Source organism: Gastrolobium bilobum, unplaced genomic scaffold (genome assembly GCF_033153095.1).
Source record: "Gastrolobium bilobum isolate Gb01-03AN ecotype WA unplaced genomic scaffold, APGP_CSIRO_Gbil_v1 utg2673, whole genome shotgun sequence".
Lineage (NCBI taxonomy): Eukaryota > Viridiplantae > Streptophyta > Magnoliopsida > Fabales > Fabaceae > Gastrolobium > Gastrolobium bilobum.
In genome coordinates this window covers 295,412-321,189 of record NW_026898407.1, presented here as the reverse complement: position 1 = coordinate 321,189, position 25,778 = coordinate 295,412, and the positions used below count along the sequence as shown (strand labels likewise).

General features: G+C 35.9%; 3 protein-coding genes across 5 annotated transcripts; all 3 read right to left on the bottom strand.

Moving 5' to 3' along the window:
* Positions 1–630: 630 nt before the first annotated feature.
* LOC133315837 (protein NUCLEAR FUSION DEFECTIVE 4-like) lies at positions 631–3,206 on the bottom strand. 2 transcript variants are annotated; one of them, XR_009752149.1, is made up of 3 exons: positions 2,735–3,206; positions 1,419–2,645; positions 631–1,275 (listed from the first exon to the last, which is right to left on the bottom strand). XR_009752149.1 is itself a non-coding variant. In XM_061517516.1 (2 exons), the coding sequence occupies exons 1-2, from the start codon at positions 3,197–3,199 to the stop codon at positions 1,500–1,502; spliced, it is 1,611 nt and encodes a 536-aa protein (XP_061373500.1). In that variant the 5' UTR covers positions 3,200–3,206; the 3' UTR covers positions 631–1,499. The 2 variants fall into 2 exon arrangements, 1 of the variants encoding a protein (XP_061373500.1); XM_061517516.1 differs by having other exon boundaries at positions 631–2,645.
* Positions 3,207–7,850: 4,644 nt separating this feature from the next.
* Positions 7,851–12,641, bottom strand: LOC133315834 (protein NUCLEAR FUSION DEFECTIVE 4-like). Of its 2 annotated transcripts, none has more exons than XM_061517512.1 (3): positions 12,083–12,641; positions 10,758–11,987; positions 7,851–8,254 (listed from the first exon to the last, which is right to left on the bottom strand). In XM_061517512.1, the coding sequence occupies exons 1-2, from the start codon at positions 12,581–12,583 to the stop codon at positions 10,791–10,793; spliced, it is 1,698 nt and encodes a 565-aa protein (XP_061373496.1). In that variant the 5' UTR covers positions 12,584–12,641; the 3' UTR covers positions 7,851–8,254; positions 10,758–10,790. The 2 variants fall into 2 exon arrangements, with proteins under 2 accessions (XP_061373496.1, XP_061373497.1); XM_061517513.1 differs by lacking the exon at positions 7,851–8,254 and adding an exon at positions 8,319–8,974.
* An 11,286-nt stretch (positions 12,642–23,927) lies between these two features.
* On the bottom strand, positions 23,928–25,158 carry LOC133315820 (LOB domain-containing protein 27-like). The gene is made up of 2 exons (XM_061517487.1): positions 24,392–25,158; positions 23,928–24,030 (listed from the first exon to the last, which is right to left on the bottom strand). Exons 1-2 carry the CDS (start codon positions 25,156–25,158, stop codon positions 23,928–23,930), a joined length of 870 nt encoding a protein of 289 aa, XP_061373471.1.
* Between the last annotated feature and the right edge of the window lie 620 nt (positions 25,159–25,778).

Sequence of the window (25,778 nt, the reverse complement as noted above, 5' to 3'; positions counted from 1 at the left end):
TACAATTGAATTTTTAGTAATTGAATTTTTAGTAATTTAATTTTTTATTTTTTTGACTCTATAAAGAATGATAATTTTTAGTAACTTTTTTTTTTTCGTACCATTTCAATTGACAATATTATTCATATTCATTTGGTAAATGATTATTAAGCGAACTCAAAGTCAAACTTAATGGTAAATAGTACATACATTTTTACAATAAAAACAATGTTGAATCATTAAGTTCTCGCAGTTTTTAACAACAAATAAGTTTGCTTTATAGCATTTGATGGTCTATTATCTAAGTTATAATATTGAAAATATAATTAAAGTAAAGGACAATAATAACATAAGTGATATATGTTGAACAGCACATATCAAAAGAAATAACAGTAGCTAAGAATCTTTACATAATCAGCTACGGATTTGAATTGTCTGTAGTTTTGAAAAAATAGAACGCAATCTCATCCATCAAAATAATTTGTTTTACTGTAAAATATAAATTATTAATTAAGTAACAGTTGTCTTCTGGAGTGCAGATGATAACTTTTAAATCAGTTATAGGGATAGCAAACTTGGCTAAATGTGTCCCCATTGCATCATCACAAAGGCCAAAAGAAAAGAAAAGAAAAAACATTTGTGATAAGGTCATTTGTTACAATCGAGTTGGCATCGACCAAGTAGAATATGAAAGAGACAAATTCTTGAAATAATAGTTGATTCACTCCTGTCCCAAAGAATCAGGGGTTGGTAATAGCTAAATCAGTAGAGTTTCCAACAACATCTAGGTGGTTGCTATCCTACTTGGCCAAAACCAAAGGAATTTTTTTTTCTTTTCAAAGATTAGTTGATTCCTCCAACGTAAATGGGAAACAAAGTTCAAACTAGCATTCCTGCTACTGAAAAGATGGTCCATAGTGAAAGTGAGTTGTATTCTACACTGCCAATTCCACATTTTTGCTTTGATACCAACAAAGTACAACGTGATTTTCATCCCAATGTTTTCTTTACCCAATGTACTACCGTTTCACTTGGCCAATACACTGGCACAGAGCTTGGACATACATCACCCCAAGTAGTGATCTAAACAGGAAACTGCAGTGACTGCACATTGTGGATCACAGTATTTATAACATGGACACAAACCTCACATGCTACGGTAAGACAGCCATATTCTAACTGCAAATCTGGAGTTAGAAGTATGAACTTATGAAAGCATGGGATAAAATCAACTGGATCATGTATCATGCAGTAAGACTACTGCATAAACACAAAAGAGTTTTTCTCACGCGGTGACTGCAAAAAATTAATTACATGCAAATGATCTTAGTGAGGATAATCCACAACAAATTGCAGTGTGTCACAAGAATCAAAGAGAGTGAGTTACAGCCATGCACATACACACATACAAAGCGAAAGAAAAGCACAGACATTATTACCTTTAAGACACTGAACCCCAACAAGTTCATTATTCCTTCACAGTATACTACAACCTGATCTCTTCACTCCATCACAGAATATTATGAAATATGAATTCTACTGAGTACAACCTGACTATAAAAGTTTTTTGTCCGCAAAAACAAAACCAAAGCTGCAAGAGAACCCAGAACTGCGGCAGCTGCCATTATGAGAAAAGGAAACATAAAACAATGAGTTCCAATGCATGTATTTCCTTCAGATGCTTCTTTGTCATATATATACCCAACTACTCTTACAGAGAATATATAAGATCCCACTGGACCTGCAATGGTAATGGTGTTGAATATGCTGCCCAAATTTCCCACACCAAATATTTCAGAAGTGATTGTAGGCATTAAGGACCACTGAGAGCCATAACAAATACCAACCAATATTGAACCAACATATAGAGCACCTGGCAGTCCATAAGCAATGACCACATGACCAATGCTCATGATAATTAAAGTGATGACCATAAATAAAGGTCTTGCCCAACCTCTTGTGTGCAAAAAATAGTCTGAAACATAACCAGCTCCGAACCGGCCAAGGAAATTCCAAATGCTCCACAAAGACACCAAGGAACTTGTCTCATGGCTGGCATAACCAAGAGATTCCCCTATTTGGCCAATATTATTAACTGTTGCAAGTCCTGATCCCATACCACACGCCATTGAAACAAACAAAATCCAAAAGTTCACAGTTTGCACTGCTTGGAAAAGATTCAGGTTTTCTCCCAGTTGCAAAGTCCTTTGATTGTTTGTATTAGTCCTAGTATGCCTAGCATCTACCTTCTCAGTATCCAGGGGGCTTGGTTCCACAATTAGTAGGGACCCCTCATCAAGAAGATTTTCTGAAACACTACTTGAGCCCCTTTCATGTGCTTTAGATGCAATGCAAAGAAGTGAGGCTAACAACCCAATAAGCACAATGAGTACAAAAATGCGGACCAATAATTGCAGACTAAGGATGTTCTCTAGGATTATAACAACCATAAGATAAGCAGCAACAACCAGAGCCATGAAAGAAAACAAATTCAGATACTTCCTTTCTTCTCCCTCATGAGTTTTATGGATTCTCACAAACCACATAAGCAGCAAAGTATTTACAGGTGGTAAAAGTGCTAACATCAGAAGATATGACATAGGCTTGTTGTTGAATATTGTCCGATACACTTGAATTAATATTGCTCCACTGAGACCAAGAAACCCCTATGAAGACACAAGCAATTAAAGTTTCCATGCAATTGCACAACCAAAAATAAATAAATAAATAAATATATAAATAAATAAAAAAGAACCTTCATGATGCCAACTATGGTTCCGCTGTAGTTAGGGAAATTATGTACACCAGTGACAACATTGGAAGTGTTAAAATAACTCTGAGCATGAGCTGCGACGAACATGAACAGACACATGACCGGCACGGGAACCGGAGGAAGGACGCCGGCGACGGCGGCCCACATGAGGAAATAGCCCAAGAAGCATTGGGCCGAGCCCAAGAAGTGGACAAGCCAAGGCCCGGTTGTTGATGAGGTGGCAAAGAAATCGTATAAGAGACCAGCGAGGACACCAACGTTGGCTCCGATGTCCTTGGAGACAGAGACAATGTCAAGCGTTGACTGATCATAGTGTTGAGTTGACTTGAGGGTTTGAGAATAGATGGAGAAAGTGTAGAGTGATCCACTTGTGCACTGAATCCATATGCTAGCCACCGTCGATACCCACTTCGAGTTAAGGTAGAAATTCAAGTCCACATAATCCATTGAGCCACCTCAAATTCTCAGTTTCAAAAGCAGATGAACACTTGAACCTGCCTATGTTGTTTTTCTGATGTTTTACGTTCGCTCGCCATGGTGATGACACGTGGACCTTGAACACTGTTCATCAGCCACCTGTACCTGCTAGTGTTACTCCACCAGTTTCATTAAATATTTCCTCACGATACAAGCACAGATTTACATTTTTATTTAAATAAACTTTATTCTAGTAAACTTTCCGTACTTATTTAAAATTAAAAATAAAAGAATGATGAAATAAATGTAGCAAGGTATATCTTTTGTTTTTAATAAAATAAATCCCTAAACAAACTAATAAACCACAATTAAAATAAAAACACTGAATTCATTTGTGATAGCAAGGTATATCTTTTGTGGCAAGGTCATTTGTGAATTCATTAGAAAAAAAAACACTGAATTCATTAAAATAAATCCTGTAATACATACCGAAAAAACCAACATTGCTGAAGGTAGTACATTGTGTAGATACCAATACATGCATAATGAATATGGTACGAATCATTGGAGAGTTTCACTCTAAAATCTAGCTCATAGGAGAATTCCAAATCCATATAAATTGCAACTGAATGTGACACAATATCTACTAAATACACAGTAATATACAGTAAGGTTGTGTTTGGTTGGGAGTTTTTCAGCGGATATCTATCTTTCTCAAGTATGGCTTTTAAAAATACCATGTTTGTTTTAACGTTTCTTACCAAAAATTCATCTATCCAATTTGTCTGGATTTATGAGAAACATAGATATCCGCACTGTTTAGAAACCCAATTTGAAGGTGGAATTTTTCGGAAAACCGGTTATCTGGCTTTTAATACACTGTTGATTTCATAAAGTTACCTAATTTTCCCAGTAAAGTTTTTCCCCACCAAACAACTTTTTTTTACATTTTTCTACATATCTCACTTTATCTATCTTTTCAATCATTTCTCTATCTATCTCATTTCTCTACTATTCCAAAAAAAATTCCTGAATCAAACGCCCCCTAAAATACAGTCTCAAAATGCACCTAAATGCAGCATTAATATGCAATACATTTATAGCACTAAATTGTAGTACTAGTATGCACCAAAATGCAGTAAATATACAACACCAATATGCACCAAAATGTATTCCCAAATGCAACAAAATGCTTAACTAATATCATAATCATAGACTGGACCTATGGCTTATTCTTGGGGTATCATATCTAAATGACTCCCACGTGATGAAGTTGAAACTACGTAGACATGCCTCCACAACATCATATTTGTATGAGGTAATCAATACAAGGCTAACCAATATAAATAAATAAACATATATATATATATATATATATATATATATGAGTTTGCATCTATCATGTCACATGACACAAAAATTTTTTCTACACACACAACATTTTGTGGGACCCACACTTTTTGAAGCAAAAAAAAAAGAAGCTAAGGCACGCAAAACGAATCTCTATAACATTACACAATCATTTTTCCTACAACATAACTCTTATAAAATCCATATATATATATATATATATATATATATATATATATATATATATATATATGGGGCAGGATCCTTTGACACCGGTGTCAAATTTGAAGTTTGACACCTCATCTGAGAGCCGTTAGATCAAAAAAGATCAACGACTCTGATTTGTAAGCATGTGACACCATTGATCTTTTTTTATCTAACGCCTCTCAGATGAGGTGTCAAACTTTAGAATTGACACTGGTGTCAAAGGATCATATCCATATATATATATATATATATATATATATATATATATATATATATATATATATATATATATATATATATATATATGAAATTGTTTTCTTATGCTACATAAGATAAAAATATTTTTCTACACTCACATATAACGAAATGGGACTCATTTATATATTTTTTCTCTCCTATATTCTCTCTCATCTCTCCTTTACATGTGTGAGTAGGAATCTTTTGTTATCTTATGTAATATAAGAAAACAATTTTTCATATATATATAGGGATGTGATCCTTTGATACCGGTGTCAAATTTAAAATTTGACACCTCATCTGAGAGCCGTTAGATAAAAAAAGATCAATGGTGTCACATGCTTACAAATCAGAGCCGTTGATCTTTTTTTATCTAACGGCTATCAGATGAGGTGTCAAATTTAAAATTTGACACATCATCTGATATTATATATATATATGGCATGATCCTTTTGACACCAGTGTCAAATTTAAAATTTGACACCTCATCTGATAATATATATATATATATATATATATGGGAAGGATCCGTTTATAATTTTTTTTTACAAATTACACTAAGCATGACCGGTCATACACTCTTGATTAAAGTATAACCGGTCATACTCAGTGTAGTTTGTAAGAGTTTATAAATAAAAAGTTTGTAAATATAACCTTCCTCATATATATATATATATATATATATATATATATATATATATATATATGTATGAGGTAGAATCCTTTGATACTAGTGTCAAATTTGAAACTTGATACCTCGTCTAAGAGCCATTAGATCAAAAAAGATCAATGGTGTCACATGTTTACAAATCAAAGTCGTTGATCTTTTTTGATCTAACGGCTCTCAGATGAGGTGTCAAACTTCAAATTTGACACTAATATCAAAAGATCCTACTTTTATATATATTTATATATATATATATATATATATATATATGGGGAAGGATCATCTTACACCGGTGTAAGAATAATAAATCTTACACCAAATCTTAACCATTGATTTTCTACATCTAACGGTTAAGATTTATTAGGTCTCACTCATTAATTAATTTTTAATTCCCAATAAATCTCAACCATTGGATGCACGGAAATCAACGGTTAAGATTTGGTGTAAGATGTATTATTCTTACACCGGTGTAAGTTGATCCTATCCCTATATATATATATATATATATATATATCCACAAAAGCGGAACATCAGAGCCACAAGCCGACTTACGAAAAATAATTTTATGGTCCTGGACCATTGGATGGTTTTGTGCTCCCTCTCACACTCAATTTCCATTTTACCCCTAACTTTTAGTTCATTTTCCATTTTACCCCTCTTATAATATTAAGGGACTACATGGTCGAGGACCATGGCCACTTACCATTTTCAGCCACACAACTACAACAAAACAAGAAACCAAAACCCAGCAATAGTCCTTAACCCGACAAATCCACAACGTACCCATTTTCAATTATGACTATTTTTTTTAGATTGAATGATGTGAATTTAACACATAAATTAATACAAATTACCTCAATTCTTCACCACTAAACCAATCCTATCACAAAGTTGCGGTATGTAACAATAACCTTACCCCATGTCTATAATCAACAAAGACCCCATAGCCATATCTAGAATCAGTAAAACTACTAAAAATAAAAAAATTATAGTTATTGGCTTAAAGTTTGCCTATTTGCGGACAAAATTATAATGAAATACACGAATTTCCTCTTATTGTACCTTTGATCTTCTTGCGTTTTTCTCAAAATAATAATTATTTTGAGAAAATAATTGTTTATTTTTCAAAAAGACTTTTTTGACCTTAAAGCCTCCCACCCACCCAAAAAAAAAAAATCATTTTAGAAGCTTTTTCCTATTCATGTACTTTAAGTTTCGTTTGTGTTAACAGAAAAAATTGGTATTTTTAATGTTACCAAAATGTCACAGAATTTAGTGTTAGCAAAAACATTTGGCGTTACTTGTGCAGCTGTCGACATTACAGGGAAGTAAATTATTTCTCTATTACTTTCGGAAATAAATGCTTTCACGTGATATGAAATCATGTAAGAAGATCTCAATTATTCAAATATTAACAGTGACGAAATAATGCATTAAGATAAAAGATAATAATAATAATAATAATTGATTTATATCTAAATGGTTTAGATCCTTCAAAGAATATATTCCCATTATTTTCCAAGACATATTTTCACTTAATAATGTACTAAAGAAAATGTTAGTTGCAAATGAATTTTATACACATAATCTCGCTTAAGAAAATGTAGAATCAAAGGAAAAAGGAGAAAGACATAGGTAAATAGATAGTTAATGACATGAGATTAAGCAAGTTATGTGAAAATGTTTTACATGTAGGTAGCATTATTCCTGAATTAAAGTAATTCATTCAGAATGAGTGTAGAAAATGATAATTGACAAAACAAATATGAATACATGTGTATTTTAGTTTAAATTTTAGATTTTTTGAAATAAATCTCATAAAATTCATTTTAAATTTAGAAGCACGTTGCACATAATAAAAATATCAACTAGCTTACCCAAAAAAAAAATATCAACTAAAACATTCCGCTTGCATTGACAGGCTACTAAGTAAAATTCATTTTGAAAACAAACATAACACGTAAATTAAGGCTTAACAAACTTCAGAACAGCAGGCCGAAAGGGTTACCAATAGTTGAAGCTAGCAGCTTTTTAAGGTAGAACCTCTCATTCCAAGGGCAACGGCATCAACCAAATGGGAAGGTAAACTTCAACAGAGATACCTATATTTCTCTTACACTTGCAGCAAAAGAATATATGAAATACAGCGCACATTCATCATAATGATGCATGGCTTATTACTAAAAAAAATCACTAAAATCACTTTTCATTCAACTCCTATGGAATGATAATAATTCTTGTATACAACCTTACCCTTGTATATTTGTAAAGAGATTGTTTTTCGAATTTAAAACCATGACCTTTTAGTCCCAAAGAATCCACTTTACCACTGCTCTAAACTCAACACTCTTTTTATGCATGGCTTATTTAAAAAAAATTCTTCCAAACTAATTTACTCTACTATACAAGCCCAAACTGAAACTATCCAAAACCAATTTCTTTGTAATAATATATACATTTCAAGGTATACTCAAATACGTAAAGCTTGCAGCTTGAGATTTGCTCTTTTGACAACCTCCCAAAGTTTAGTAACCATAAATTGTAAGGAATGCTTATCATGACATTGTGCCTCCTTGTTACACTCCACTTCTCAAAAACTTCACCACACACAGACTAGCAGCATACTGCAACCACAAAAAGCCTTTTCAAATGATTTTAATTGTACTAGTTCTTAACTTTATAAGTGACTGATGCTTCTGCGAGAATATTTTAACAATGTAAAGTGGCAGAATTTCTCCTATCTATAATCAAGGAAGCAAGTTATCTCAAATGCTAACAAGCAAATAACTCATCCAGAAGCGAATGAGAACAAATAATAATAAATAAGTAAACAGCATAATCTCATTCAAATTGTGATATGTGCAACAAGAATTTAGACAAAGAGAGCAAAAGATCTTCAATCAGATGCAGGTTCACCTCCTCTGTCTGCCTTCGATATCCCAGAAGCATCCTAACTAACTCACCATCCCTTTGGGAAATGCGCATCTGGGTGGTGAGATTCATCCCCCATCGACCTATGATGTTCCTTCCTCTCTATTGTGCTTCAAAGGCTACTGATGTGACCAATTAGAAGTTAGAACCCAACATACTCTTTGACCACTTCCCTCGCAGCACCCATCAGCCCTGCTTCCTAAGCCATTGGCCTTCTTGCCACCAAGCCCAACACCCTTGCAACATTCATTGATGCCTCTGCTCCACCCACCACCAGTTTCCAGTGATTCATCCCAACCAACACCATCTCGTCTCACGTTTGTTGGTCTAAGCAAGTAATCAGAGCTCAATTCTTCTTTCAACCTAGACCTGGACACTCGCACATCTTCTCCTCCCCTGCATGGATGCAGCGCCTTGGGACAGAGACCACGTTAGGAACCCACAAATTGGAACAGAGAAATCATACAAAAGAAAGAAAAAGAATAAATCTTTACTGATGATTGAATAATAATCGGGAAAGGCAAGTGTTATGACCCATTTGCAAGGTATGGGACTTGAAGTCTCACATTGGTTATATGGGCAACTAATGTAGGGTTTATAAGGCCTTAGGTACTCCCACCCTTTGAGCTAGTTTTTGGGGTGGTGCATCCTAAGGTTCTTATCAAATGGTATTAGAGCCTTCCACTATGTCTCCCGGTTGCAATCGAGCGGCGCGGGTGGTGACGCCGGCATTGCAGTGTTCACTCGGAGCTAGTAAAAGAGTCTTGGGGGTACAAATCGAATGGCGCAGGTGGTGACGCCGGCACTGCAATGTTCGCCCGAGGCTAATAAAAGACTAGCGCAGAGCCAGCACGCGGGGGGACCGAGGCTGCGGTGCATAGTGGAATGTTAGGACTCATTTCCAAGGTATAGAACTTGAAGTCCCACATTAGTTGTATAGGCAACTAATGTGGGGTTTATAAGGCCTTGAGCACTCCCACTCTTTGAGCTAACTTTTGGGGCGGTGCATCCCAAGGTTCTTATCAGAGAGAGATCTCCTCCCTCCCCTTACAATTAAGTCACTAGTTTGTTTTCTCAATGCTAACAACTCTCCTTCACTTCCTTCTACCCCTCTTCCTATTTAAGCTAAAACATTGTCCTTCCAACATCTTTAACTAACTATTGATACCCAACTGTAACTACTTGTAACTGAATATTGATATTTGGGAATCTCAAACAGACCATTTCCAACCTTGATGCATGACCTGTTGTCTGGGTGGTTTGATCTGCTCCAACAGTTCTCCACCTCCACTGCCATTTTCATCACCCATCTCAATCTTTTCCTCCACAATTGCCCCCACCATTCCACCAGTGTTGCAAACACATCGTCCTCCTTTCCAACAGGCCTGCTGTATGTGAACCCAGTTACTCGGGTTGAATAACCATACGATCGACCCTCCTCCAATTTCTGAACCATTGCCTATAACAAATAAATGTCCCCTGAACTGATCATCCCCAACTAAGCTTTTCACCTCATCCTTCAGTCCATCTATTAACGCACCACATATGAAATCCTCATCAGCATTATGGAGCTGAGCTGAAAGGAGAGCTTGAATTGCTTGCGATACTCCATGACTGACCCCTCTGATGCAATACCATTAGCATTAGCACCTGACCTAAGCCACCAATTCACCCCAAAATTCTGTTATGCTCCTTCACAATTTCCCACCCCCTCCTTATTCATGTTTCCCTTCCTGTCCCATCATTGCACAATTCTCCTCTCCAATACCTTGCTGCCATGTGTACATTGTGTTACACTCTGCCACTATTGTTTCCTCCTTACTTCAAGCAGTTTTCCTAATTCTCCTCTCATGAACACGTATAATTTCCCCTTGCCCAACACTCTCCAGTCCACTCTCCTTTTTTCTTCTCTTATACACACGTCAAAGACCCATCACCCATGAATGGGGAAGTAAAGAAAGAGAAAAAAAAAATGTAGCCAAGGGAGAAGTGAGAATATATGCTCATAATCAAATACAATGGTGACAGATGATAACTGAAAGAACAGTGGACTACATATCTTTTCTTATTCTGTGCACACAGAACAGAACAAGTAAAATGCATAACTTCAATCAGCCTTTTGGATAACCTCTATATTTATGCCTAACAGAACAGAAAGAAAAAAAAACAAGACTGGTTTCCTTAGACATTCATTACCTTGTGCTGAAATGCTGGCAAATACATTCTTCATCATCGTGCATAATGTTTTAATCTTCTAATCACAACTTGCTTATAGAACCTTTGGGTCCGGAAGAATAATGCCAGACCAAACAAAAATGCAAGAAAAGCCACACCTGCCAGGATCAGAAACGATGACATGAAACAGTGGACGCCAATGCATGAGTTATCTTCTTCACTAGCTTCCTTGTCATAAATATATCCAACAACTCTCACAGAAAGTATATAAGATCCAAGTGGACTCGATGCAGCAATAGTGTTGAAAATGGTACCCATATGCTTTACACCAAATATCTCAGAAGTGATCGTAGGCATTAAGGACCAATTAGCACCATAGCAGATTCCCACCAGGACAGGACCCAAATACAGATTTCCACGGAAACCAGTGGCTATAATTACATGGCCAATAATCATTATCCCCAGAGTTGCGGTCATCAACAATGGCCTCGGCCAACCTTTTTTGTGCATGATATAATCAGATACATGCCCACCTCCAAAACGGCCAAGAAAATTCCACATACTCCATAGTGACACCAAGTTATTAATCTCAATAGTACTATAGCCAAGAGATTGCCCAATTTGGCTCATATTATTTATTGTTGCCAACCCAGAGCCCAACCCTGATATCATGGTTACAAACAACATCCAAAAATCAACCGTACACATAGCTTGCAAGAGGTTCATTTCTACTTCATGTGGCAACATGCCATCATCTGCTGAAGCCACCTGTACCTGCCCCTCATCACTTGGAAGCTCTTGGTATTCCATTTGATCCCCTGATGGAGCATGACTGGAGGATGTAATTAACTTGCCATCGTTTGTAGCAGAGACCCTCTGAATAGAGTAGGTTTGTGAAAATTTCTGTGACTCCTCCAACTGTGCTTTGATAGCAATACCAAAAGGCAATGCTAGTAGAACCATAAGGATTACAAATATGAACAACCGTCCCCAATATGGTAAGCTAACGAAATTTTGCAAAAGTATTATGAACATGAGATAGGCAACAATAATCACAGTAACCACAGAGAAACTATTCAAATGCTTCTTGTAATCACCATCGTCCACTTCATAGATCCTCGACAAAAACATAAGCAATATGCAGATAAATGCAGGCAAGCAAGCAAGCATCAAAAGGTAAGTGGTTGGGTCACCATCACAAAATGTATGATACAGTTGAATCAGGATTGCTCCACTGAGTCCAACAAATCCCTGATTAAAACAAAAAAACAAAAAAAAAATCCAATTAAATCAACAGAAACACAAAATTACAATTTCTAATTTATTTTTTGAAGAATTAAAAACACCTTCATGATGCCGATGATGGTGCCGCTATAATCAGGGAAATTGCGTAAGCCAGTAACAACGTTGGTGGTGTTCAAGAAGGTTTGACCGTTAGAACCAAGCCACGCGAAAAAGCACATAACCGGCACCGGCGGCGGGTCGATCAAACCAACGACGGAAGCCCAAATGAACATGAACCCGACGAAGCACTGAACGGCGCCCGCCGCGATCACCACCCATGGTCCTCCGAGGGACGTCCATTTAGACTTGGACGGCGAGCCGCTGCGGCTGTCGGTGTACGGAGCGACGGCGGAGTAGAGGAGGCCGGAGAGGATGCCGAAATTGGCGCCAATGTCTTTGAAGACGGAAACGGTGTCGAGGGTTGATTGGTCGTAGCCTTGCGTGGACTTGAGAACAGGGGAGTAGATGCTGAAGGTGTATGATGCACCGCAGCTCCACTGGATCCATATTGCTGCCGCCACACATGTCCAACGATTCGCAACCCACTCCATCTTCATCATCATCCCCTCCGCTTCCGATGAGCTTCAATTATTTCGGACAGGATTTTTTAATTTTGTTGACATGAATGAACTGGAAAGAAAAGCGACATTTTGTAATTATTCATGAACATGTATTATTAAAAGGGATTTGCATTTCTGATTTAACACGATGTAACGCGTAATATTTTGTGGGTTCATGTTTTTTGAAGAAAAAAATAAAAAATTATATCATGCAAAATGAATATCTATAACTTTACACAATTACTTTTCTTACAACATAATTATATAACTCTTATAAAATTTTTATTTTAAAATAGAATAGTTTATTATATCTATTTTTTTTTTCATAACTATCTTATCATAAAAATAAATGAATGGGTTCCAATACCTACGAATTTTTTTTTTACACAAAGCACAAATATTTTTTTCGTATAAAAAAGAAAAATAAACTTCACAGTTGACAGTTACACCCTCAAAGATTATCACTCTTCGTTATGATTACGTGTCAAATCTGATTTGTAAGTACAATAATTCTGAAGGATCTTTTTATTCGTCCACGACCCTCTGACACATTAAATAAATAATTAATCAAGTGTTTAAATTCATACTGTTAAATTATTATACAATTTACCGTGGTCCCCTCTCTAATGCGACTAAGGTAAGGATTCTTTAAGGGTTTATGTTTTTTCTCGAGAATAAAGTTATATTTATGAATTTTTATTTATAAATTATATTATGTCTGATTGGTTATATTTTAATTAAAAGCATATGATTGGTCAGACTTAATATAATTTGTATAAAAAAATTGTAAACGAATCTGATCGGAACCCTGATAGACAAAGGACATATCCCAGAGGAGGTTACAATTATGTCAGAAATAACAATGATAGGAATACGCGGTATGACCGTGCCGATAGACAAGAAGGAATACCAACACGGGAAAGACAACATGAACAACAGACGGCGCCAATGATCGGTCCAGTACAATATGGGCAGGCCAATAAGTATTGGGCTTAATCACACACGGTTAAAGAGTGAAGGCTTTCAGTTGGATGATCTACTTCTTGGGCTGATGATGGCTATTATGTGGAAGGTTGGTGTTGTTCCTCTTTGGCGCGATGACTCTGGCTGAGGGTACCTACAATGACACTCTGACGCTCAAGTCAGTATCAAAGCTAGGCTTATGTTATATTCTTACTCAATTAGAATATTATACCTGGGTGTGTATCATTTGTTTATATAGTAAATCGAATGACGCCTTTGGTAGGCGGTGTGTCCTCTGATTGGCTCTTTATGGGCTGCAAGCTTATCTGCTCTCAGCTGGTGCCTTTTTGGCTATACCTCTATATGTCAAGCTGCCATTGTAGAGTGGTGGCAAGCTGGAGCTGTCTTTTGCGTATTGGCTTTTGGCGCGGTGGTTCCTTCATGGGTTTCTTACTTAGCTCTGAAGTCATACCTTAGGTGGCTTAGGCGCGATGAGGCTATCGTGTCCCTGTTTCTTTATGCGTGATAGATATATCGCGCATCGCATGGGCCTTTATCTTTGGGTTTTAACCCTTTGTGGACTTATTGTATTTTATCCAGGTCAGTTGCCCCTAGCTTACAACTTTTGTATTAAAAAGTTGTGAGATATATTCATACTTTCGCGCGGTGTGCTTTTGCGAGGTTTTGGCGCGTTCAATTGTATTGCGCTTTTCATGATGAAAATACCATCATTACCTCATCGTTTAAAATGGTTGATTAGATGTTTAACTGTCAGAAGCATTAAATGTTACCGTAATTACGTGGGTGTCTTAAGAGCTAATGTGGGTGTTTTAAGTTTTAATATGTTTACCTTCTCCCCACGTGCCCCCTTTTATCTGTTTCATCCAACACGTTTTAACCTTTTTAGATTCTTTTCGATGACTTTTCATATTTGTACTGAGCTGCTTAGTTTGGAGGGAAAATCACTCTAAGCATCAATTCCTGTTGCAAGGACCTCTTCTTCAATATTCCTACTCCGATTAGTTCTTGGCGTTGACACGTCCTGCTTTCTATTCCTCTTCCGAAGTATAAAACCCAGGTATGCTTCTGCCTTTGTTTCTGTATTTTATTCTACTGTGTTCTTTTCCATTGTTGTTTCTTCTTTTCATCATGTTAGGGTATGCCTGATAATCGCAAATTCGTGAATTTTATCAGAATGGCCGAGAGGTCTGACTCCACCAGTCCTCCATCAAGGTCCTTCCCTAGGTCCAGGTCTTTAGGGACTGGGGAATGGTGGCTAACAGGCAAAGTTCTGCACCCTGGGAGAAAGTGAAACTTGATCAAAGTTTCCCATCCACACTCTGAGGGTTTGAGATAGGCTTCTCATCTCGAAAACCTAACCGCGGGATATCCAGAACTTTGTCGCAACAAAGCTCGTCCCCTTTTCCCAAAGTGTCAATTACGAGCAAGATAGCTCATCCTATATGTATATCAAGTGACTCCAGTTCTAATTTGAGAAATGGTTGTGACTCTGTAAATGCCTTAGGTTCTGAGTCTTCTTTGCCAAATGTCAGCGCGCAATTCTCCTTCTCCTATTGCGCGTAATGAGCCAAACCAAGAAAAAAGTCCTAGTCCACTTCAATTAAATGTTATTTATCCTGCCGGGTATCAATATAAGAAACGCAATTTTGACAACTTTAAGTCTTCCTTTGTTAGTTCTTATTTTGCTTCTTCAAGCTCTACTAATGCCTCCTCTTATGAATCAGATTTTATTTCACCCAAAATCAAGGAGATCATGGCTAAATGTAACGCAACTGAGAAGAAGAAAAAACAAAAGCAAGATCCCGAGGCAGCTGGAGCGAGAACTCGTGGCATTCGTGACGAGGAGACATTGGATTGGGTATCAGACATCGTGTTGGATACTGTCTCTGTGTATAATTCTCCAAGGAAATTGGAATAGTTGAAGGTCGTAATCCACCTAAATCCAAACAAAGCGCAAGATGATAACTGGGAGTTATCGGTAGTTCCCCTGAACGAGCGGGTGTACTCATCGTGCGCTGCCAATTCCTCAAAGTATTTCCTAGTGATGTATGCTTACTTCTTTTTTACGATAGGAGTGCGTCTTCACTTTTCCCCAATTGTTTGCAAATTGCAGGCGCATATTCACGATAAAATCCCATAACAGCTCCAAGGGAAAGCAAAAAAGAACACCCGCTTCACAAGAAAAGTCAGCTTCCTCAGTCGCACCCATCTCACTACACAATGAAAATTTACCTACCACTCAACATTTGTTGACACTCATTACTCAGCAAAATAAAATAATTGCCCAGCAAAACCGAGATTTGGCTTTGTTAAAAAAATTACTGGAAGCCAAAGAAAAAATTCGAGAAAAAGGAAAAGAAAAAGAATTGGAAAAAGAGAATTCTAAAAAGTGTGTTCGCCACAGTCAGTTGATTATATAAAGGAAAAAGTGTGTCATTTTAAAAGATGTAAAGTTATGTCATTTTAAGTAAGAGAAAGAGATAAATCATGGAAGAAAAAAAATTAACAAAAAAATAAAGGTGTTGGTCTCACCTCTTTGTGAGAATAAAATGACACACATTATATCATTTAAAAGGACAAATATTTTCCCTTATATAAATTAAATGGCTTTAAATCCCGGACAACATCAATATTATCGCTGCACAACTTATTTTAATTCATTGTTGCTTTCAGTCCTACCAAAAAAAAATGTGAGAATGAAAAAAAAATTCCCACTAATATAGAAATGGCAAAATTTTCATTCAAAATAAAAATAACAGACGCAAAAGGTATATAATTAACTCCATAGGAAAAAACAAAAAATACTCGTGTATAACAAACTCAACTTAATTATAGGCCCGACATGTATAAAAAAAGTTTATGGCATGTTTTTTAAATAGGTTTTTAAAAAAGTTTAGATATATTCTATTTTACTATTTGTAATAGGTCAAGTTTGACCTAATATAAGTTAACTCGTAGGCCCTTATAGGCCGGCCTAGCCCATTTATACCCTACATAGGATACAACTTATGTTCTTACATTATGCTTCCTATATATATATATATATATATATATATATATATATATATATATATATATATATATATATATATATATATATTCACTACACATAAAATCTCATCGATCAATAAACAAAGTAACAAATATAATGAACAACCCAAGCTAAAAAATAAAATAATGAAACTATATCCATTGCGCTTATATTTTCTAACTTATACCAAGCTCAAATATCATTTTCTAAGCACAATTTAAAAAAAAAATTCTAAATATCGGGAACTAAATTTCACAAACCATTTAAACAATGAAACTAATGATTCATATTTGTATTTGTTGAGATATATAGTCCCACATTGATTGTATGAGCAACTAATGTGGAGTTTATAAGGCCTTGGGCACTCCCACCCTTTGAGCTAGCTTTTGGGGTGGTGTATCCCAAGGTTCTTTACATGGTATCAGAGCCTCGGTGTCCCGGGTTCAAACCTCGCTGCCTCTCACTTTCTCTTGTGGAATTTTTTAGCACAGGTAGACTGGGCCTGTTGCATCATCCACTCTTCAAGCCCCCTCTCATGTGAGGGGGTGAGTTGAGATATATAGTCGTATAGTCCCACATTGGTTGTATGAGCAACTAATGTGGCCTTTATAAGGCTTTGGGCACTCTCACCCTTTGAGCTAGCTTTTGGAGTGGTGTATCTCAAGGTTCTTTACAGTATTCAAAGAGAAGAACACAATAATATAAAGGGGATCTTGACAATTCATGATTTTTTTTTATAAACCACATGTATTTTTCACGAAAGACAATTATGTTCGAGGCGGGTCCAGGATTAAGACTTTAAACCCCTACCAAAGATAATACTGGGGAGGATCGAACACATGTTCTCATCCTCACCTGCTTAGCTCGCATGTGCCAACTAAGCTACCATCATTTGGTTTTGAGAATTCATGATTTTACATAGGTGATGCTAAGAATTGGGTTAGTGACATTTCTCCCTAGTTATTGCAAAATCTAACCTTGCTTTAAAGAAAAAAAAATTCTCAATCTCTTCACCTTTTGGTTATACTCTTTGTACCCAAAACTCCACTCCATTATGCTAGTGGAATAGAAAGGTAACTACAAAATAATCAAAGTTAAAGTAAGTAATAAGGAAAAGAATAAATAGAAGAAAACGTAGAAAAGAGAAAAAGGTAAAGGAATCATTCGAGTGGAATCGTTATATGAGCGGAATCGTGCTGATAACGTGTTACGAAACTAAATGGTAATTAGAATACAGTAAAGGTAAAAGAAGAAAAAGAGAGAGAAAATTTGGACAAAATGAAAGAAGGATAATTTTTCATTGTGTTGTGTCGTGTGTATTCAATATCTGCACATGGTCTCTATTCATAGACATTCTACTATACTCTTCCAAAAAAAAATAGACCTTCTATTATAATGAATTATAATAGAATAATTGACAAAATTGAATCCTCCTAATTTCATATATATATATATATATATATGGGTCAGGATCATTTTACACCAGTGTAAGTTACACTCTCAATCTTGTCCGTTGATCCCACTTATATCTAAGGGCTCTAATTTTTTAGTAATGTGAGCCATTGGATACAAGTGGATCAATGGTCAAGATTGAGTGTAAGACTTCTAACTCTTACACTGGTGTAAGAATATCCTGCCTCTATATATATATATATATATAAAGAATCCTCCTAATTACATATTAATAACCGAGTTACAAAAGTTACATATTATTTCTTTGGGAGTTATCGACATCCCATAATAATATTATTTGTAACAATATAGAATTAGTAATTTGGTATTGAAAAGATGTTGATTTTCGTATCCAATTTTTCGGTTAAGATGTTTAGTCCATAGAGCTATGACTCAAACATTGCAATTTGGAAATAAAATGGTTTCAGAGAAGTTATTGGAACTCGGACGCAATTTCATTAAATATTGGTTCAATTTTCAGAATTGATCTAAAGCGAATCAAAACCAATTTTGATATGGTTTTAAAATTAAATTGGTTTTGAACCAAAAATCAATTCTAAATCGGTTAGAAAAATGATATAGAATTGAGACCAGAGCTGAATAATTGTCACCCGATTCGGATAAGTTTTTGTGGGCCTCTTTTCCTCATCCTAGCTAGTCATGAGGATAACCAGGGAACTATCTCGTCCCAAATCGATAATTAATATAGTTAAATAAAAAAGCATTATGGTGTAATAAGGATGAGATCGGAGCAGAATAGTTAGCGCATCATACGTATCTTGTAGTTTCATCAAATTCTGTTTGGTAACTTCTTCGTTAGTAGCCTAAGATTATGGAAAGATGATAACTACTAATATCCTCCTAATCAGATTTAAATTACCTTTTTTTACGGGGGAGCTTATTAAGTTAATATCCCCCGTCGAATTTGATAATTACGTGACATATAGTTGTTCATACAATTAATGTGGAGCAAGTCTCATACCTTGTAAATGGGATCATAATATTTTACCACGCTTCGCAATCTTGTCCATGCAAGCTAACTTTGTGCTAGTTTTTACTAGATCCGGGCGAACACTGTAATGTTTGCGTTTGGAATTAGAGTGTGCATGGGTCGAATTAAATTGATTTTTTTTTAAAACCAAACCGAATTGGTTTAAACAATTCAGTTCGAAAATGGTTTGGTTTAAACTAGAGTATGATGTTTGTATTATTGAATGCTTCTGGGCTATTTAACTATTTTACCCCTTTTTAATTTAAAAATTATCACTTTATTCCGTCATAAAATTATACATCAATTTGTCTATGTTGGACCGTTAAACGACCAATATGCTCGAGTATATGACCATATACTCGAGGATATCAAGTCTTATGAACATATACTCGAGTATATGATCCAGATACTCAAGTATTTGCTGTTTATGGGCATGTATTCGAGTATATGTTCAAAAAAAAAATTACAAAACTTTTTTAACACGTAGCTCTCGAAAAGTTATGTGGAATAAAAAAAAATACCTGATACGGACACCCTAATCAAAAATTATGGCCTTATGAAGTTTTATTAAAAAAAATCAAAATTTTATAATGCCAATAGGTTTTGTGGTGATACCCACAAAGCTCCTTCAAGTAATATGAGGAAGAGCTTTGTGGATATCACAAAACCTATTGGCATTATAAAATTTTTTGAAATTTTTTTAATAAAATTTCAGAAGGCTATAACTTTTGACTCAGGTGTCAGAATTAAGTTTTTTTTTAATTTCACATAACTTTTCGAGAGCTACGCATTAGAAAAGATTGGTAGAAATGTTTTTGAACATATACTCGAGTACAAGCCCTTATACTCGAGTACATGTCCAAAAACAGCAAATACTTGAATATCTGGGTTATATAATCTAACATGTTCATGAGATTTGATATACTCGAGTATATGATTTTATACTCGAGTATATTGGTCAAACAAGGGTATATTAATGTATAGTTTTAAAACGAGGCAAAATGATACTTTTTAAATGAAAAAATGTCACAATGGTCAAATAACCAATGCTTCTGCCTTAAGATTTATATAATACCCCAAACTTAAGTATTTAATTAATTAATTTTAATTAAGTAATTAAGCCTGTATTAGTGAGTAAAATTAAGTATAACACTTAATTAAACGAATTGGAGTCACTTTGGAGGTAAAAAGTGTACTCAGTGAAAGTTAAGGGGTATAAATGGGTACTGGAAAAAGTGTCCAAAATATAAAATATAAATATTAATATTCCTAGAATAATATCCCATACTTTTGGGTAAAGTTTGGTAATTAATAGAGTTGAATAGATAGATGAACCAATACCCACATAAGCCACTTAACTAAGTTAAGTGACTTAAAAGCCAAAAGAACCCCTACCCCATTCATTCCCCACGACACCCTGCACCAGGGAAGAAGAAAAGAAAAAAAAAAGAGAGAAGGAGGAAGGAGGGAAGGAGAAGGGAGGAAGAGGGTGAGAGGACGATTCTCCACCGATCGGAGTGATTCCAAAGCCTAGACCACTCAAAATCTTCCCCTCTTCCATAATCCTAGTTTAGTTTTGAGTGGGGGTTATTGTGGAGAGAGATATTCTCCTTCAAAAATTCGAACCCTAGGTGAAATTGAGGAGATTGATGGCTCCTACCTCCATGGGAGCTTGGGAGGCTTCTATTGCATGGTTGTGTGACCTATTGTGGTAAGTTTCCACTTCTCCAACCTTGTATTCTTGGAAGTTTCTTGAGGTTGATCATGATGAATAGTGTATTTTGGGGTTTTATGATTTTGAGTGTGATGGAGGCTTGGTGTCTTTGAAAATGTTGTTAGTGATGATAAATAAACGGTGAAAATGAGTTTAGATTGTCATTTGAGTAAATTATGCTTGAGATTAAGGATGCTCTTAAATGTTAAGATATTATTAGCATCAATTGATTGTATTCCTTGTGTTGATAGGATTGAGGCAAGAAGACCAAGTAGAGTGACCAACCTTTGTGGTTGTGTGCAATTGAGGAAAGCTCAAGAGCAAGGTAAACCTTTGGACCTTGTGGTTGATCCCATTGAGTGTTCCACCATACTCCATGGAGGAGAAATGGTTTATGAGATGTGATATGTAATTATGATTGTAATTGCATGCTCATGCATTGATTCATGCATTGATACATGTTATGATTGATTGATGATTATTGGTTGATTTTTGATTGTTTAAGAGTAATTGAGGAATGGTTATAGAAGTAGCAATAATGAATGAGGTAATGGTTGAGGATTGTGATTGAGGTTATGAGTGATAGTATTATGATGAGGATGATTGGTAGGAACTTCCCTTGGAAACAGCCCTATGTGGATCTCCATGTGGTTAGAGCCTAAGAGGAACAGCCCTATGTGGATCCCTCTTGGAGGTTCCTAGATTGAGGAAATGACTTCCCTTGGAAACAGCCCTATGTGGATCTCCATGTGGTAAGAGCCTAAGAGAAACAGCTCTTAGTGGATCTCTCTTGGAAGTCCATGTGATGCTTGCTGATAAGAATGTGTTAAGCTATTATGATTATGTGTACATCGAAAGTGAACCTTAGGGTGGAGTGATCTCCAAGGACCTCTGGTTTACTGTGATATATTCGTATATCTCACCCCGTGTTATGAGGACCCCCTTTCAGGTAAGGAAGCTGCAGGAGCCTCTGATGGCAAGTGGCCTTATTTGCAGTAGATCATGCATGAAGAAAATGGTGTTTTGAGATCATACATGTTATTTTGTAGATTTACATGTATAGGATTGATTATTGATAGCATTGACGTATGTATATCTCGTTATATTTGATGGACTTAGCCTATGATCATGCCTTTGGATATCTCTTTTGTTGATGAGAGCCAAGGGATGGTCATAGCCTGTTGTAGCTAAGTTCCTCGTTATGTAATTAAACTTGTGTAATGTTATTTACTTCAAGGTTATGAACGCATGATGAATATTGGAAATGTTGAGCTGAATTGTCTATTAGGAGCTAAGCTGTTAGATTGGGAAACGTTGAGAAAACAAAGGTTATGCTGCCCAATTTTCGTTAAATCAATTATGGAGAGGAATTTATATGACAGATTTGGACCGTGGTGTATGTATGGAAGTTGTAGATATTTTTCTTAGCTTTCCATAGAGACCAATATTGTGTGAATTGGACAAGTACAACTCTAGTTAGAGGTAAAATACTAAGAATTGGTGAAACCTTCAAAGCTTTGGCGTACCTGGCGCCAAACTTGGCGCACCGCGCGCCATAATGCTTGGAAGCTTCTGTTTCGTAGCGCAAATCGCGCCGGGATCACCAGCTAGCGCACCTGGCGCCAACCTTGGCGCCTCCAGCGCCATTTCGATCGGGAGCTTCTGTTTCTTTGGCGCCCGCCGCGCCACAGCTGGCGCCGGTCGCGCCGGGATCAGCAGGATTCACGCGCTCGTTTCGTAGAAAACCCATAACTTGGGCTACAGTGCTCCGATTTGAGCGCGGTTTGAACCCACGCGTAGCTAACGAAGAGATCTACAATATAGTAGAAGTTGTGAAATAAATAAGAAGTAAATTAATGGTTTAAAAATGGAATGAGAACATGATGTTAAGCTTGGTTTATCTGATTCCGCAAGGTAATATGGTTATGATCACGCAATTGGATATTTTAAATTCGGCATCGTTTTAAAAAGAAAAATTCATCCGGATTTTTAATTGAGCCAATGTGATTGTAACTGCGCTTAATATCATAATGCGATGTTAACAAACCGGTTCTAGAACGGGGTGTTATAATTTACGCTTAACATTTTTCTTTAATCTTTGTCTCTACGGCTTGTGCCAAAATAATTAATCTATAGTGTAAGAATAATTTCTTGATTCATATGAGATATTATAAATCATCATTAATACATCTTTATTCTAAACCAATGAATGCTAGCATGGAAACTTACTACTAGTAGTCTAGTAGATATTAGTTATCTGCTTCATTCAAGTGCTTTGCTGACTCATTGAATTTGGAATATGGATAACTCCATAACTTTGCCTTCTGCTCATCAGTGTTCTGAACCCTTACAAATTGATCTTTTTCTATATATCTTCTAATTGATGACATGAAGACGGCTGAGAAGTTAGCTGAGATACTGGAAAACTAGAGGAATATGAACGAGCTTGAAGTTCATAAATACATAATCACTGTTTAAATATTAGAATGAGCTAGACTGTTTGATCATGGATGACCTCAAAATTGAGTAGGGAAAGGGAAATTGGATGCTGCACTGAACTGTAGAAAGAAAATCTAAGCAAGATGTCTTTGTCAATCGAACTATACATCAAATTGTCATGTTGTAAGATGTTTTTGTGAATCAAATTAGCATGTTGGTGCTTGATAAACATATTAGGCTTCCCCCTTTTTTTTTCTTTTTTTCTTTTTTCCAATTCAAACTTTCTAATCTTTTTTTTATATATATAAGGGTGAATGCATAATTGTTGTCATTCTTTTCCATGAGGCTGCTTCCAAAATCAGAAGAAAAGCTATAAAATGGCTAAAAAAATTTATTGGCTTCATTAGTTGATTAGTTAATTATCCCTTAACTCGTTTCTTTGAGTGTTATGCATCAAATTGTTGTGGTGTATTGGTACAGAAAGAGCTAACAGCCGAGAACAGTCAAAAGATATTGATTGACAAAAATAGCCAATCTTGCATTATTCTTTGCCTGCACATATAGCAATTCATGCAATCTGATAAACAATAGAAAGTATGTACATCTATTCAAAACGTTCACAAGTGAAGGATTAAAAACTCAATAATTAAAATCTTACCAAGAAAATAAGGATCCAATAAGGAAAGGAGAAAGGAAGCTCAAAACACCTCTTTTTGTTCATGGGGAGGAGGGACAGCTAGCTGACACTAGTAAGGCTGAAGCATGCAGCAGCACTCTTCAATTCATTCTCAGCAACAGTCTCAATGCACTTTCTTGTATCCCTCAGTGATTCTTCGGAACTGCAGGCAGATATGTACAGTATCAAATATACATATTTTTGTTAAAATAAATTTCTACAAAAGTTTAGAGGGATCTTTTTCAAGGTTAGCATTCCAGATGACATACTAATGATGACACAGTTTGATTCTTAAATTTGAGCCAACCCTCATTGGCCAAATATCACCATTTTCTTTTTATTGGATTTCAATCATCATAACTATTTGTTTACATTAACCCTTTCTATGTTTCTTTTTATATATAATTTGTGTGTTAAACTCTCAACCTTATTTGACAATAACAAGTATTAAATCCAGTTTTTTTTTTTTTTTTGGTTTACTTTTTCTGATTAATTAATGATTATTCAAAAAACGATCAATCTACCTTGGCTCATAAGCCTCCTCGGAATAAATATATGATTGTCTGTCATCAATTGTATGATCAAAAAATGGATGTATCTCATCATAATCTTCAACAACTTCCTGTTGAACAGGCAGTGGCTGTGTGGTAACCAATTGAGATTGCACTGTCATGGAATTGCTATTATTGTGATTTGTGTAGGGATGCTGAACCCACAATTGGTTTGTGAGATAATCCTTTGAATCCATGTAAAGGGAGTTATAGGCCATGCTGTTGTTGGAGTAAGAATGTTGCTGTGACACAGGCAAAGTAGCCATTGTGTTGTTATAAATCTGTGACTGTGGAGCATTGAAGAGAGGAAGAGCATTAGTACTTGGTGCCATTCCCAACTCTAATTGTGAAGTGACATGATCATCATGCATGGATTGTCCTTGATGTTGGTGATGTTGCCTATACATCTCAAGTTGTTGATGAAAAACATGAAGCTCTTCTTCCATTTGCCATATTTGGTAACGTAGCCTACAAACTTCTTCCCAACAACCATGAACTGGATACATTTCTCTATAATTTGCTTGAGTAATGAGAGTCTCCATAGCTATTCTTTTTTGACTAGGCTCCAACTTCTTCAACATCTTATTAATGTTGCTTACTCCAAATAGCTTATGGACATTAAGAAACACCCTTGGTTGGTCTGCAGGGAAGTATGGAGCAAGAGGGCACTCAGGAGTGCACTTTCTTCTCTGGTATTTGCATGAAGCACATGCAAGGTTTATTCCACCCTTATGGGTCATATTTCCACCACCTTGTCAAATGATGGAACCCCTTTTAGAAAAAAGGTAATCAAAGCCACGATGATAAATGCACTGAAGAAACTTTTTGTAGGAGAAAGCTATGGAAGAACTTAGAAGGAGAGAGATATAGAGAAATCACCTTTAGTTGGTCATAGCTATTTTCCTCTGTTAATATGCGAATGTGGTGGGTGTGGAAAGACTCAGTAAAATCACATATTAAAGAGAGAAGCGAAATATATGGAGTTTGTTCTTGCAATAGTGAGACCATTAGTGACAAGTGTACATGACAATGTGGAAGAGTCCTAAGTTTTGGGGTTTCCATTTTGTGGTCATAGCTATTTTCCTGTTGCTCGTTTTCATGTGACACGGTTAAGTAGTATTGCCCTACATTAGGGCTGTGTCACCTTGGCAACACATATTAACAATTATTTTCAATAGACTACTCTTACATTACTTCCTTTTTAAAGGATAAATTAATAAAAATGCACGTTCTAACACATTTTGTTTTTCTTCTTCCAAACAGGATGATGGGAATGTCGTAAACAAAACAACGTATAAGAATCATTTCTTAATGCATATAGACAATTTACTTACGAGGTTTAAATATTTTTTAATACTGT